The sequence below is a fragment of the Salvelinus namaycush genome, chromosome 31 (assembly GCF_016432855.1).
Source record: "Salvelinus namaycush isolate Seneca chromosome 31, SaNama_1.0, whole genome shotgun sequence".
NCBI classification, from domain to species: Eukaryota; Metazoa; Chordata; class Actinopteri; order Salmoniformes; family Salmonidae; genus Salvelinus; species Salvelinus namaycush.
The window spans coordinates 31,574,377-31,591,618 of record NC_052337.1 but is presented as its reverse complement, the minus strand read 5'-3'; the positions used below and the strand labels follow the sequence as shown (position 1 = coordinate 31,591,618).

Here is a 17,242-nt window from a genome sequence, read left to right as displayed (position 1 = left end):
ATTCATCCATTGGAATTGAGGAGTTTACCACAGTCACGGGCTTCATCAATAAATGCATAGAAGACGTCTTCCCCACAGTGACCATATGAACGTATCCAAACCAAAAACCATGTATTACAGGCAGTAACCACACTGGGATAAAGGCTAGAGCTACCGCTTACAAGGAACAGGACACAGACATAGACACATACAAGAAAGCCCGCTACGACCGCCGATGAGACAAAAAACATGAAAAAGGACGATATAGGAGGAAGGTGGAATCCTATTACACCGGCTCCAACACTCGTCAGATGTGGGAGGGCTTGTGTGACAGGTTAAAGGAAATACTAATAGCCTGTTATACATTAAACAGTATTAGTAAATTCATAGTATGTGAGGATCTTAAAACATCTAAGGTTAAGAAGATCATGCACTCAGTATTAGTTGATAGATTGATAACATTTATATAATTGTGTTAAAATCCGTCGAGCATACAAAGGGTACGAATTGTGAGAGGAATGTGTAAACGTTATGTTGATTACTTTATGTTGTCGTGGGTAAAAGTGTTAATCTGTGATCTACTAAATGCTCTTAATCTATGAGCCTGCGATCGATTGCTCTGGTCTCTACTCAAGTTCACGGAGAATTCGCGGTCTTTTTCTCATTGCACTAAAAGTTCAATGAGTAAACATTCCGTATCACAATTGTGATTCTTTCTCCCCTTTTTCAGGTACGTTATTGATGATAAAAAAATAGTAATTTAAATGTAATAACTCGCTAACATGTCAAGAGTGTTTAAGGTTTGTCTTAGTAACATATTGAGGAAGTTAGTTAAGTTTGCAGAGAGTAATATGAGCCCTGCTCGGTTGCAGCTAGCTTCGTACTGCTAGGTACTGCTACGTAGCTGCCATTTTATGTCGATTGTGAATGAACAGGTGCGTTGTTAATAAGATATTTTGCGGCGTTATTTGTGTAATGGTTTTTCAAACACTTTATTGCCTGTTGATAAATTGAGTTATGGTTTACTGAGTTAAAGCTTTGTGCTTGACAGTTATATTGAAAATAGTATTTGTTTCAGTGATGTACAGTGTATACTGTTGTGACTTGAATAAGCCTTGTACCCTACAAAACTATCTATTTCCTGTAGATCTGTTATTCTGTAAAATGTGTTACTTATGTAAAATGATTGCACTAAAAGTTCAATGAGTAAACATTCCGTATCACAATTGTGATTCTTTCTCCCCTTTTTCAGGGGTGTAACACTTGCAGTCAATAACGGACTACAAAGGGAAACCCAGCTATGAGATGCCCAGTGACGCAGAACTCCCAAATGAGCTAAATCCTTTTATGTTCACTTTGAAGAAAACAACACCGAGTCTTACATGAAAGCCCCTGTTGTCCAGATGACTGTGTGATCTCGCTCTCTGTGGCCGATGTGAATAAAACTTTTAAACAGGTAAACACTTGCAAGGCCGCCGGGCCAGACAGAATAGCGTTCTCAGAGCATGTGCAGACCAGCTGGCAAGTGTCTTGAAAGACATTTAGAATCTCTCCTTGTCCCAGTCTGTAATCCCAACATGCTTCAAGATGACCACCATTGTCCCTGTTCCCAAAAACTCCAAGGTAACCTGCCTAAATGACTATTGTCTCGTAGCATTCACATCTGTATGAAGTGCTTTGAAAGGCTGGTCATGACACATATCAACACCATCATCCTAGACACCCTAGACCAACTCTAATTTGCATTCTGCCCCAACATATCAATTTCATTTCACACTGCTCTCTCCCACCTGGACAAGAGTGGAAGAACTATGTGAGAATGCTGTTCACAGCTCAGCGTTCAACACCATAGTCTCCTCCAAGCTCCTCACCAAGCTCGGGACCCTGGGACTGAACACCTCCCTCTGAAACTGGATCCGGGAGTACAGGGATTACAGGAGAATTTAAGACCCTCAACACGGGGGCCCCTCAGTAGTGTGCTTAGTCCCCTCCTGTACTCCCTGTTCACCCACGACTGTGTGGCCACGCACGACTCCAACACCATCATCAAGTTTGCTGATGATACGCCGGTGGTAGGCCTGATAGCCTACAATGAGGAGCTCAGAGACATGGCAGTGTGGTACCAATGTCAACATCCTCTCCCTCAATGTCAGTAAGACCAAGGAGCTGATCGTGGACTACAGGAAAAAGAGGGGAGAGCACACCCCCATCCACATCGGCGAGGCTGTAGTGAGGCGGGTCGAGAGCATCAAGTTCATTGGTGTCCACATCACTAAGGACTTAGCAGGGTCCATACACACCTGCACAGTTGTGAAGAGGGCAAGATAGCATCTCTTCCCCCCCAGGAGACAAAAAATATTTGGCATTGACCCACAGATTCCCAAAAAGTTCTACAGCTGCACCATCGAAAGCATCTTGACTCTCTGCATCACCGCTTGGAATGGCAAATGCACCGGACCTCGACTGCAGCCATCCAAGACATCTATATCAGGTGGTGTCAGAGGAAGGCACAAAAAATTTGCAAAGACTTCAGCCACCCAACCCATAGACTGTTCACTGTGCTACCATCTCGCAAACTGACTAACAGGCTCAGAGACAGCTTCTCCCCCCAAGCCATAAGACTTCTAAATATCCATAAGACTGCTAAATAGATAATTAAATTGTTCCCCAGACTATCTGCATTGACCCTATCTATGCACACTTACAAGACTATATATACACTCACTCACACACACTACACTGACACTCTCACACACTACACTGACACTCTCACACAAACCCACACACAGACATAACACACACACCCCCCCACATATACTTTCACACTCATCATATGCTGATGCTACTTTGTTTTTTATTTGACTCTTATTATTATTATCTATTCTGATGCCTAGTCACTTTACCCTGCCTTTATATACAGATCTACCTCAAATACCTTGTACTCCTGCACAGTGATATGGTACTGGTACTCCCTGTATATAGCTTCATTCTTGTGTTACTATATTCTTCTTATGTTTAACTCTGCATCATTGGGAACGGCTCCTAAGCAAGCATATCACAGTAAAGTCTACCTACACCTGCTGTATTCGGCGCATGTGATAAATAACATTTGATTGATTGACACACACGTGATGTAGTTCAAAACATCAGCTGGCAGTCACACCACTGGCTTGTTGTTCCCTGATAACAGAGAGCTGGGATATGGCATGAGTGGAAACAGAGAAGGGGAACATACATACACACATTCACTCACTCACATGTGCTCATGTTTCTCGCAAACAGTGAACGCAAATAAACACTACACGCTCAGACATAGAAATACAGTACATATTCACGCACACAGCACTTACAAACACTAACCCACACATACAGTGCACACAAATAAAAATTGTACTCACACATCCAGTAAAACACCCCCAAAAGACAACTTTATTCACACATCCAGTACACCTAAACAAACCACTGATGCTAAAAACACCTCAATCAATTCACACGGCAGCACAGCCCACAGTAAATCCCCCAAGGTGAAGGGTTGGCCTCCATCATGTTAGTCTTTGTATAGCTAACCTCCATTCAGCAGTTCACTCCTGCTGCTGCCCGGCTGCTACAGCCTGCTGCCCTAGCTTGACCTTATTCATGCCTCCCCAAGGACACTTCCTTCCTTTTCATTGGTCTTCCCTTTCTACTCCTTCGAAAAACAACTTGACTTTTCACCATGGGACAATGTAGGGCTGGCCTTTTCCTTCTTTCCTTCAGGCCTGCTTTCTTTCCCTTCCTCCATCTGAGCAGGTTTGGGTTTGTGTGAACCGTTTAGACCCGGTTTCCTGACATGAGAGGAGAAGGGTGGAATGGGAGGAGGACAAAAAGCAAAGGATAAGGCTTTTCGGAGTTCTCTCCTGGGGGTATGGGAGCAACAATGGGTCTTGGTGAAGAATGGAAAAAAAGATGGGAATAGAAGAAAAAGGGTCTAACGGAGGCCATGAGACGTTTTCTTGGGCGGAGGTTAGACGAGAAGGGAGAGACACGGTCAAATGCAAACGCTAACCTCAATGAGTGAACTTAAACCGTAATGTTCTAAAATTTGAACCCAGTGGCACAGTTTGAGTGCGTTGTTGTGTAAGGGAAGGACAGGAGGAAGTTGAAGTGCACGTCCACTACAACATAAAGGCCAGTTTCGACTTTCTTTTCAACATGGCCGACTTGTTCTTTTCTTTAACCCCCTAAGGTTGATGTACGCGCCCCCGAGAAATTCTAATTCACATAATACAAAAATCCCCAAAACATTCTGTCAGTTTAAGGTAGAGATATCTGTTTTCCTGCATTGGATGTATCTGGGCTACACACTAATATGACCCCTCGGAACGGAGAGACTCTCATGGACACGTATATGTCGGTTGTTTTGCTCTAGGACGCCCACAGGCCTCACAAGACTTGTCTGAAAGTCCCCCGGTACCAGTTGAAACATTTTTACAGAAGTATATATGGAGACTGTTTATTGCCAAAAACAAGGGGTAAATAGATGTAAAATAATAATAATGTTTCCTTATCTCTCTCAGATATACAGGGCCTTCGGGAAGTATTCAAACCCATTGACTTTTTTCACATTTTGTTAGATTACAGCCTTATTCTAAAATTGATAAAATTTCCCCCTCAATCTACACACAATAGCCCATAACGACAAAGCAGTTTTTTTGTGCTAATTTATTAACAATAAAAAAACTGAAAATATTACATTTAAATAAGTATTCAGACGCTTTACTCAAGTACTTTGTTGAAGCACCTTTGGCAGCGATTACAGCCTTGATTCTTCTTAGGTATGACATTACAAGCTTGGTACACCTGTATTTGAGGAGTTTCTCCCATTTTTCTCTGCAGATCCTCTCCAGAGCTCTCAGGTTGGATGGGGAGCGTTGCTGCACAGCTATTTTCAGGTCTCTCAAGAGATGTTCGATTGGGTTCAAGTCCAGGCTCTGGCTGGGTCACTCAAGACTTGTCCCGAAGCCAATCCTGCGTTGTCTTAGTTGTATGCTTAGGGTCGTAATCCTGTTGGAAGGTGAACCTTCACACCAGTCTGAGGTCCTGTGCAATCTGGGGCAGGTTTTCATCAAGGATCTATCGGTAATTTGCTCCGTTCATCTTTGCCTCGATCCTAACTAGTCTCCCAGTCCCTGGGCTGAAAAACATCCCCAGAGTATGATGCTGCCACCACCATTCTTCACCACAGGGATGGTGCCAGGTTTCCTCCAGACATGACGCTTGGCATTCAGGCCAAAGAGATCCATCTTGGTTTCATCAAACCAAACCTTTTAGGTGCCTTTTGGCAAACTCCAAGCAGGCTGTCATGTGTCTTTTACTGGAGGAGTAGCTTCCATCTGGCCACTCTTTCATAAAGGCCTGATTGGTGGAGTGCTGCAGAGATGGTTATCCTTCGGGTTCTTGGTCACTTCCCTGACCAAGGCCCTTCTCTCCCGATTGCTCAATTTGTCCGGGCGGCCAGCTCTAGGAAGAGTCTTGGTGGTTCCAAACTTCTTACATTTACAAATGATGGAGGCCACTGTGTTCTTGGGGACCTTCAATGTTGCAGACATTTTTTGGTACCCTTTCCCAGATCTGTGCCTGGACACAATCCTGTCTCGGAGCTCTGTGTGTCAGAGTAAAAAAGCCATGAGGTTGAAGGAATAGTCATTCCTTCAACCTCATGGCTTTTTTGCTCTGACATGCACTGACAACTGTGGGACCTTATGTAGACAGGTGTGTGCCTTTCCAAACCATGTCCAATTAATTTAATTTACCACAGGTGGACTCCAATCAAATTGTAGAAACATCTCAAGGATAAATGGAAACAGGATGCACCGGAGCTCAATTTCGAGTCTAATAGCAAAGGATCTGAATACTTACGTAAATAAGGTATTTCTGTTTTTAATAAATTAGAAGAAGAAAAAAGAAAAAAAAAGTTATTCAATGCGCTTGTATGGTCTAATAACATTAAGGCCAAATAACATTTATCAAATAGACTTTTATGGGTTAATGCGAGTGCTTTGATGTCACTGGCTTGTTAGCACATTCCTGATGTACATTGTTCACTTCTCATTTCTTTGATATCCTATCCTTCATGACATAATTGTTTAAGTGTCCAGGGTAAGTGCTCTGTGCTTTTGCCTGGTACAACTTCCTAGAACAACATTATGAAACAGAGTTGTTTCAGACAGAGCTGTGTTCGTAACTGTTTGTGTCTCTGACATTTGCAACAGTGTTTCAATATTGAAACAGGTGTCCTATAGTAATGAACGTGTTGGGAGGCGGGACGAGACAGACAGGCAGGCAGCGTTTCTCAGTCAGTCGAGCATCACTACTTCACAGGAGAGCCATTTTAACTTAAAATGCATTTGATTTAAAAAAAGTTTTGGCCATAAATGCTTCTGTGCTTTAATAACAAACGTGTATGCCATCTGTAAAAACAAAGACAATTGTTAAATTTGGAGCCTAGTTGGTTTAGCCATGGAAAATGTAGGAACCTTCCCGATAGCCATGATTTGCTGAAATAATGGCTTGGCTGGACATGCCGAGAGATGAGCTCAGATTGGTCTTCCATGTATCACGGTTATGTCTATAACGTGAGCTGGTCAGTATGTGTAGGGTTTTTTGAAAGATATCACGTAGTAGGACCGAGTTTTGAAATCAGTGGAATTAGAGTATGATAGCTAAGGAGATTGAGAAATTCTGGCGTTTGATTGCACATATGCAGAGTGAGTCGAAAAGAGAACACACAGAAGGCTATTGTATAAAACACCTGTCTCCGGATTACATCTTCAAACTAAGGGCAACCATGGCATCCGTCACAGAGAGGGAGAAGCGTCCATCCATGTATATGGGTAAGATAGTCTAACTAGTGACATTTTCAGATATTACACATTTCAAATTTTGTCAGAAAGTCATTTTTATTTAAAGTTAAAGAGTACTGTTAGCTATCTAGCTAGCATTAGCTGGCTGGCTCGCTAACTAACGTTACATATAGGATCTATGTAGTAATATAATTCGTATCTCAGAGACATTTGCATTACTAGTTATACCCTAATGTTAGCAACTAGCTAACAATGAACCTGGTTGGTTAGCTACATGCAGATTCATGCAGGGTAGTAATGTTATTAGTTGGTTCATTGTTTAGCTAGCTACTGTAGCTACATGTCTAAACAAAATATTCCACTATCTATGCAAGTAACCATTTCAATAGAATGTTCATGATTTCACTGAGACAACTGTCGATAGATGTAGTTGGTAAATTCGCCCTGGCTATCTACTCCGATTTCAGAGCACTCTCATCTGAGTGTGCCAGAATGCAGAATAACTGACAAATTTACGAACGCTCAACACCAGTTGAATATGGCCAGTGTCAGTAAACGTTGACAAAAAAGCGTAATTAAATTGTTGCCAGCCACACAGTTACAGTCACCAACGCTATTGATAACGTAAAAATAGCCTAACTAGCTCTGATAGGGCGAGTAAAATGGTCAGAGTGAGTTGTTCTCTCATTTGCATCTGGAAGTAGCTAGCAAGCTAGCCAACGTTAGCCAGTTAGCTTTAGTGCTTGCCAGCTGTTGTTAAGTCAGAACCTTCGGATCAACCCTACTCCTCAGCCAGAGCGTCCAGTGTGCGCTCTGAATGCCCCGAGTGCGAAATGCTCTGAATTTACAAACAGAGAATCTGACAATGCTCTGAGTTTACCAAAGCCCAGAGCGCACTCTGAGCGCACTCTGGCATTCCCTATTGAATTTATGAACACACCCGCAGTATAAACCAGCCTTTAGTCTTGACATCTTTGGTAGTTAAGTACATGGCCTCACATGTGAATACTTGGAGATGGGTGGGGCTAAGGATTAAGAGGGTGTGAACGATGCTGAATGGGTGTAGACAAAGAAAAGCTCTCCAGTAGGTTTACCAAAACATTCAAAGGGCGGTTAGAAGTTTATCAACTTTCAAAGCAGAATTACTTTCCCATTTTTCTTCAACTGTAGCGTATGATATACCATTTTCTAGTTCTGAGTCTCTACTTTTATCCAACATAAAAAAACACCATTTCACAAATGCCGGTCGGTCACAAATTAAAAATGTAAAACGAAACGAAGTGCAGCTAGTTTGCAGTCTTTCCAGCTTCAGTTTGAAGTGATTGTGTTAGCTGTGTTGTTGACTAGCTCCTCTGAACAACAGTGTGCTGACGAGAGAGCACATTTTCTATGCCAGGCAAAATCGTGCCTCATTAACTAATTGTTATGGAGGTGTCCAAATAAATGCCACTAGAAAACAGTTCAAACAAATGCAAATGCAGCTACTGTTGTTATTTTGGCTGCAGTGTTTGACATGACTGTAAGTTAGCCATAGTTGGCTAGCTAGCAAGTAAGGGATAAGAACGCTGCCAGCCAGTATGAAAATGGAACATTTAGAACAAACGACTGGGTTGCATCCATCGATAAAGAACAGAAAAACTGAATGACTGGGTTGCGTCTCTGGCAACCGAACCGATAAAACAAATGACTAGCCAGCTTGGGTAACAACCCTAGCTTTGTGTCAGGACTATATCTTGTGGAAGGATGAAATAGTATGAATAAATTCGTCAAAATAACATTTTTTAAGGAAAATATGTCAATCATTATTTGAATACGTTTGTAACTCGTTGTATAATAGTGATAATGCCCTCGAAGCCGGTGTTTGGAGTATATATTAGCACGGTTTGCCGGCCCGAGACGAATCAACACCCGTGCCTATATATCCTCCAAACACTGGCTTCTCAGGCATTATCACTTAATTGTATTCTGTCTGTAACTGTAGAATCCTCCTCCTAGGACCCTCCATTGTTAGTCAGAAAGCACCTTCAGATGTCACTCAACACTCACTGGAGGAGAAGAGGACAAGGCAAGAAAGCTGGAGCCATTGGTCCTCTGTGCAGTGTTTTGTGGGCACACACATTGATATACACACACACACACACACACACACACACACACACACACACACACACACACACACACACACACACACACACACACACACACACACACACACACACACACACACACACAAACAAATTTATATACACACCCACACAAACAAGCATGCACACATTGAAAAAGACACGTACACACACATTCAGAAAAGTCCAATACAGTCTCACACAATCAACCAGTATGTAGTGTGTCTAATGACAAACTCAATAAACCACAGCCAGGAAACAGAACCATAAGTCACTCCTCACTCTGTAAAGAAATTGTTTGTGTTTGTGTGTGGATTCTTTTTAATCTGCCCCCCCCCCCCAGTCTCTTCCTGCTGTTATTCAGCACTTGCAGGACATGGCTGCTTCCTGTCTGAGTAAGAACTTCCTGTGGTGTACAGGATATTGTGGAACAATGTGGATCTCTTCACATAGACCAACCAGGCTTCCTTAGACTTCAAAAAGCCCCAACGTTAGCGACATTCCCAAAAGGCCACAGATCAGCCTTGGTAAGCAATTTCGTCTACAACCTTGGCATGCCTTCCAGTCCCCAATTCTTAGCGTTCTATACCCTTTTCCGTAGGTCCTTGGAAAGGACGACATTCCTGAAGCATTGTAAAATAAACAACAACACAAGGTATTTTTGAGGGGGGTGCTTCCATCTGACTATTATTAGCTATAGGAATTCTTCTTCATTCCCGGCCTGCCTGTCAAAGGTAGCAGTGAGACATTCATCACAGCCAGTGCAGCTCTGATGAGAAATTCCTTTGACAGCGAAGGGAGAGGGAAGAAAAAAGTAAAGGGGGAGACAGGGGAGACCTGACCCCTCATCTGACAGCGGCAGGAGAAGGAAAAGAGGAGAAGGGGAGAGGGAGGGGGAGACCTGAAGACCTGACCCTAAATCTAACCTAGGGTATTTACCCTGAAGGGAATCTCAGAGGTGGAGTTCAGCCATCAGCAAGACAAAAGGGCAGTTTGTGAAAAGCTGTAGCAGGAAAATAAGGAAGAGGGGGACCTGGGAGGAATGGTGTAAACGGCATTCCGCTTGAGGATGGCAGAGGGAGAGACAGAGAGAGCAGCTGGGGAATGATGCGGGTCAGACATGGTCACTGCTGGTCACACTCCACCTCTCAGCTGAGGTAAACAACACCTAGATCCTCACATGGTCTTCTCTGGAGACTGTGCGAGATACATCCATGTATCACAAGAGGGGAAAACACCTAGCTCGTCATAAGATAACACAAGGATATTTTGCAGTTGGTTTCTCCATTAACACTGTGCATGAGTTACTGTATATACATTACAACAGAGCTACACACCAGCTAGCACGTCATGGAAGAACAGTGTAACTTTGTAGCAGGCTTATAGGCTACATATTATAACCAGTAATACAATTTAATCCAAGTTTTTTTCCCATGTACATCATTTCAAAGCGTAGAAATGTTTAAAATGTGGATTAGAATATACTATTACCTTGCTCTCCATAGAAGAAACCTATTGAACAGAATAGCATGGAGCCCAATTCCAAAGCAGTGTCGGTAGACTGGTTTCCAGGCTCGGAGTTTATCTGAGCAGTAAATTGCGCAGTCTTTATCATCTCCACACAGAAGTTCCTGTGTCAACTTTGCTGTCTAAGCCAGAGATATCAGTACAACGTCAGGACATGAGAATAGAGTGGTACATGACAGGCAGAACTGTCCCAATTCACAGGCTAATGCATGCCCTCAACTCAATGCCAATCAAAAGTTAGTTTGTTACTGTATTCATTGGTGAAAAACCACATATACCAAAGTGGAAAGCTCAAGCTCCTGGACATCAATGTAACGATGACGCTGAAAGTCTGGAAGCAAGGTCAGAGACTGAATACATTTAATAAATTACAAAATTATATTAAAATACCTCATCAGAAGCTTATTTAATAGACGTTTTTATATCAATATCAAATAATTGTACATTAACTGACACAGGCCATAATAATCAAGTACCTTACTGTCACGCCCTGACCATAGAGAGCCTTTTTATTCTCTATTTTGGTTAGGTCGGGGTGTGACTAGGGTGGGTAATCTAGGTTGTTTATTTCTATGTTGGCCTGGTATGGTTCCCAATCAAAGGCAGCTGTTTGTCGTTGTCTCTGATTGGGGATCATATTTAGGCAGCCATTTCCCCACTATGTTTTGTGGGATCTTGTTTATGTGTAGTTGCATGTGAGCACGTCATTTATTTCACGTTTTGTTCTTTCTTTATTGTTTTTGTGCGTTTCATTCAATAAACATGTGGAACCCATGTCACGCTGCGCTTTGGTCCGAATGTTATTAAGGGCTGATTTCAAGGTTTTACTGCTAACCTACAAAGCATTACATGGGCTTGCTCCTACCTATCTTTCCGATTTGGTCCTGCCGTACATACCTACACGTACGCTACGGTCGTCACAAGACGCAGGCCTCCTAATTGTCCCTAGAATTTCTAAGCAAACAGCTGGAGGCAGGGCTTTCTCCTATAGAGCTCCATTTGTATGGAATGGTCTGCCTACCCATGTGAGAGACGCAGACTCGGTCTCAACCTTTAAGTATTTACTGAAGACTCATCTCTTCAGTGGGTCATATGATTGAGTGTAGTCTGGCCCAGGAGTGTGAAGGTGAACGGAAAGGCTCTGGAGCAACGAACCGCCCTTGCTGTCTCTGCCTGACCGGTTCCCCTCTCTCCACTGGGATTCTCTGCCTCTAACCCTATTACAGGGGCTGAATCACTGGCTTACTGGTGCTCTTTCATGCCGTCCCTAGGAGGGGTGCGTCACTTGAGTGGGTTGAGTCACTGACGTGATCTTCCTGTCTGGGTTGGCGCCCCCCCTTGGGTTGTGCCGTGGCGGAGATCTTTGTGGGGTATACTCGGCCTTGTCTCAGGATGGTAAGTTGGTGGTTGATATCCCTCTAGTGGTGTGGGGGCTGTGCTTTGGCAAAGTGGGTGGGGTTATATCCTTCCTGTTTGGCCCTGTCCGGGGGTATCATCGGATGGGGCCACAGTGTCTCCTGACCCCTCCTGTCTCAGCCTCCAGTATTTATGCTGCAGTAGTTTATGTGTCGGGGGGCTAGGGTCAGTTTGTTATAACTGGAGTACTTCTCCTGTCTTATCCTGTGTCCTGTGTGAATTTAAGTATGCTCTCTCTAATTCTCTCTTTCTTTCTCTCTCTCGGAGGACCTGAGCCCTAGGACCATGCCTCAGGACTACCTGGCATGATGACTCCTTGCTGTCCCCAGTCCATCTGGCTGCTGCTCCAGTTTCAACTGTTCTGCCTGCGGCTATGGAACCCTGACCTGTTCACCGGACGTGCTACCTGTCCCAGACCTGCTGTTTTTAACTCTCTAGAGACAGCAGGAGCGGTAGAGATACTCTTAATGATCGGCTATGAAAAGCCAACTGACATTTACTCCTGATGTGCTGACTTGCTGCACCCTCGACAATTACTGTGATTATTATTATTTGACCATGCTGGTCATTTATGAACATTTGAACATCTTGGCCATGTTCTGTTATAATCTCCACCCGGCACAGCCAGAAGAGGACTGGCCACCCCTCATAGCCTGGTTCCTCTCTAGGTTTCTTCCTAGGTTTTGGCCTTTCTAGGGAGTTTTTCCTAGCCACTGTGCTTCTACACCTGCATTGCTTGCTGTTTGGGGTTTTAGGCAGGGTTTCTGTACAGCACTTTGAGATATCAGCTGAAGTAAGAAGGGCTATATAAATACATTTGATTTGATTTATTACGACGATCGTGACACTTACTGTAATAGAGTTCCATGAAAATGGGCAAAAATAGCTTTTTAGCAAAAAACTATTTTTCAAGCAAGAATTTTGTAGGACTGGGGGAGGGGAAAACTGAAAACTAGGTGTTATTGGCAGAGGTCTGGAACTCTCTTTGTTATTGATCTATTAACCAATTTACCGCATAGCGATGTCACCGCGGAAAGCCGAAACTCCCGCCCATGCAAACCTGCTGATTAGAAGGTCTTGTGTAGATTGTATTTTCAACCAGCAACTATCAGGAATTAACACTGGTTAAAAAAAATCACACTTTTACAGTGTTAGTTTTATCAGCTGTTGTACAATATGATACAAAACACAGGGAAAAACCTAATTTTGACTGCACTGGGCCTTTAAACATTGGCATTCCTGAAATGAGATTTGGAAGATGAAGTAAGTGCTGGATAATGTGGTTCTTGTTGGGTCAGTAGCACATGGCTAGAGAACAATATCATTTTCTCTGTAGCACAGACCGTGTTGTGTTACCATTGGATATGGAGACATAACCGCGGGTACATTATGGTCATATAAAGTTCAGATGAGTTATGAAACTTGGTTAACGTCCATGAGGTAGTTATGCGCATGAACAGGTCAGATAAAGGGTCAAATAGATAGTGAGTAAACAAGGAGATGAATACGACATAGACGTTGTACTGTTTGACCATCAACATGATCTATTGGCTGTATCGTGCCTGTAGGAAAAGGACTGGGCTTTCTGTTGTTGTTCAAGGTGCTTTGGTGTGCATCCTAAATGGAACCCTACCCTCTATGTAGTCATATAGAGCCTTATGGGTCCTGGTCAAAAGTAGTGCACTAAATAAGGAATTGGGTTCTATTTGGGAATAAGCCGTGTTCTCTCTGTGGGATCAATGTGCTATACACAGAGATAGAGAGAGCAGGGTGTTCTCTCAGCTAATGTCAGCGATGAAGACTCCCCAACTAGCTGTCTAACACCTCCTAAACACAACACCACCACACACACTCTCTAACACAGTTGTTAGGAGTCAGGGTGACATAGGGATGGAATTACCTGACATCTCCCCAGGCAGGGAACAGGGTTACAGAACAGGCTGTACTGAAGAAGATGATGGAGGGAGATACAGAACAGGGAGTGAGAAAGAAGGAGATGGACCTCTGGGCAGTGGAGGGTGGGACTGAGGGATGAGAGAGAGAGACGATGAGAGAGAGAAAAAGAGGAAGGGAGAGCGAGTGAAACCATTATCAACTTCCAGCCCCAACTAACCTCACAACTTAACTATGAGCTTGTGGAACCTGGCAACAGAGTATGGTGAGAAAGATCTGCCTTGAAACTCCCTGCGTGTGTGTCGAGCGTGTCTGAGTCAGTGTGTGTTTATCAACTGGTAAACGGCTTGTTCACTGACATAGTGAGTGTGTCTCATCCCTCTCTACACAATACTTGCCAAAGCACTGCTATGGCAACCGGTGCCATTAACGCACCCAACAGGCAGTCACTACCTACACAAACACACATGCACACACGCACACACACACACACACACACACACACATCCACACGCAAACACACTGCATGGAGGGTGACGAGAGGGGCCTGCTGGATCTTCTCCCCACAGCCAGACGTCAAGGGCTAGTTTGTTGTGGATGTCTTGTTGTGGACACCATACTACCTCCTATGCCAACCCACGCCTGTACACTACACACTCAGAGGGAAATTAGGTAGGTAATGACAAGAGGTTTGTCGGGAAGAGAGGAGCTGGACAGAGAAGCTACATCCCTCCCTCACTTGGCAATGGCAGTCCTGTCAACCTTTTCAAGTCTCTTCTGAACTTTGGGCCTGGGTGACTGTTAAGTTGAGCACTTGAGGACAAAAAAAGCTGTATGCAAATAAAACATGATTGATCTGAGTGCACTGTCCACCTCTCCCTCAGTCTCTCAGCTCTCCTGCACTTTATAAGGCCTTAGAAGCAAATCCCCACTCACCAATGTTCCTCCACACTGTTCCTGAATCAGTGCCAAGCAACATTTCGTTCTAAATTGATGTAGGCAGACTGTTCCCATAGCCCATTCCCACTGTGTCTCACAATGCTGCTTCTAAGACCCCAGCATGCTAAAGCCTCAGAGGAAGCAGCCACACAATCACCGCCACACAAACAAACAAAAGAGCTTCTCTTCATTAGCTGGGGATTACCAAGCCATTGTGGCAGGGATTTAAGAAAACATTTCATTTTAGGCTGAGGGACTGAGCTCCTGTAGAACACTGTGGAGAGGGAGCTAACGCAAGGCTGACCTTATGGCAGGGTCAAGTCTAGAGGTTTGGTTAGTGGGGTGTGGGTTGGTACGATAAGTTATGAAAATATATGCACTCACTACTGTAAGTCGCTCTGGATAAGAGCATCTGCTATATGACTAAAATGTCAAAATGTTAAATGGCTGGCCCACTTGGTAGCAACACCACCTGATGGGGATTGGAGCTGGGAACTTTGGACAGACCGCCTGGCTGCATTCTGCAGACTACTGGGCATGGGCATTCTGAATGGCAACTTATCATGGCTACGTCCCAAGGAAAAAGGGTACCATTCATGATGTCCATAACTTGGTAGCCTGATACTGAATACCAAGTTGACCTTCAGCTCCTAGGTACTTGTGCAGATCTGAAATGATTATATTTTAGGACAGGTACAACACATTAGGAACACCCTCCTAACATTGTGTTGAACACCCCCCCTTTTGCACTCAGAACAGCCTCAATTCGTCGGGGCATGGACTCTAGAAGGTGTCGAATGCCTTCCACAGGGATGCTGGCCTATGTTGACTCCAATGCTTCCCACTCTTGTGTCAGGTTGGCTGGATGTCCTTTGGGTGGTGGACCATTCATGACACACTCAAACCAGTGCGCCTGGCAGCTACTACCATATTCCATTCAAAGGCACTTACATTTTTTGTCTTGCCAATTCACACTTTGAATGGCACACATACACAATCCATGCCTCAATTGTCTCAAGGCTTAAAAATCCTTCTTTAAACTGTCTCCTCCCATTCATCTACACTGATTGAAGTGGATTTAACAAGTTACATCAATAAGGGATCATAGCTTTCACCTGGATTCACCTGGTCAGTCTATCTCATGGAATGAGAAATGTTTTGTATAGTCAGTGCATATCCTATACTCTGAACTTGGTCAGCCAGAGGAGGATTCCTCTAAATGTTTCTTGCTTCCAGCTAGAGTTTTCTCTTGCCACTGTGCTACTACATGCTCTTTGTGGGTTTAGGGAGGGTAATCAACATACTGAAAGTATTTTGTGCATAAGCACCAATCTTTCATTAATACACCATATATACACAAAGTATGTGGGCACCCCTTCAAATTAGTGGATTCGGCTATTTCAGCTACACCCTTTGCTGACTGGTGTATAAAATAGTGCACATAGCCATGCAATCTCCATAGACAAACATTGGCAGTATAGTGGGCTTACTGAAGAGCTCAATGACTTTCAACATGGCACCGTCATAGGATGTTACCTTCCCAACAAGTCAGTTGGTCAAATGCCTGCACTGCTAGAGCTGCACCGTTCAACTTTAAGGGCTGTTATTGTGAAGTGGAAACATCTAGGATCAACAACGGCTCAGCCGCGAAGTGATAGGCCACACAAGCTCACAGAACGGGTCCGCCGAGTGCTGAAATGCGTAAATTGTCTGTCCTCTGTTGCAACACTTCTGAACTGCCTCTGGAAGTCAGCACAACAACTGTTCGTCGGGAGCGTCATGAAATGGGTTTCTATGGCCGAGCAGCCACACACAAGCCTAAGATCACCATGCGCAATGCCAAGCGTCAGCTGGAGTGGTGTAAAGCTCGCCGCCATTGGACTCTGGAGCAGTGGAAATGCATTCTCTGTAGTGATGAATCACGCTTCACCATCTGGCAGTCCGATGGACTAATCTGTGTTTGGAGGATGCCAGGAGAACGCTACTTGCCCCAATGCATAGTGCCAACTGTAAAGTTTGGTGGAGGAGGAATAATGGTCTGGAGCTGTTTTTCCACTGCCAGGCCTCTTAGTTCCAGTGAAGGGAAATCTTAACTCTACAGCATACAATGACATTCTAAATGATTCTGTGCTTCCAACTTTGTGGCAACAGTTTGGGGAAGGCCCTTTCCTGTTTCAGCATGACAATGACCCCGTGCACAAAGTGAGGTCCATACAGAAATGTTTTGTCAAGATCGGTGTGGAAGAACTTGACTGACATAAACAAAGCCCTGACCTCAACCGCATCGAACACCTTTGGGATGAATTGGAACGCCGACTGCAAGCCAGGCCTAATGGCCCAACATCAGTGCCCGACCTCACGAATGCTCTTGTGGCTACATGGAAGCAAGTCCCCGCAGCAATGTTCCAACATCTAGTGGAAAGCCTTTCCAGAAGAGTGGAGGCTGTTATAGCAGCAAAGGGGGGACCAACCCCATATTAATGCCCAAGATTTTGGAATGAGATGTTCGACGAGCAGGTGTCC

General features: G+C 44.1%; 1 protein-coding gene across 1 annotated transcript in view; it reads right to left on the bottom strand.

Moving 5' to 3' along the window:
* Positions 1-10,470, bottom strand: part of LOC120025803 (regulator of G-protein signaling 3-like) — a 40,620-nt gene extending 30,150 nt beyond the window's left edge. The window contains exon 1 of the mRNA XM_038970477.1: positions 10,436-10,470. Coding sequence (XP_038826405.1) covers positions 10,436-10,447 — 12 coding nt within the window. The 5' untranslated portion in view covers positions 10,448-10,470. The remainder of the gene's footprint in view (positions 1-10,435) is intronic.
* Between the last annotated feature and the right edge of the window lie 6,772 nt (positions 10,471-17,242).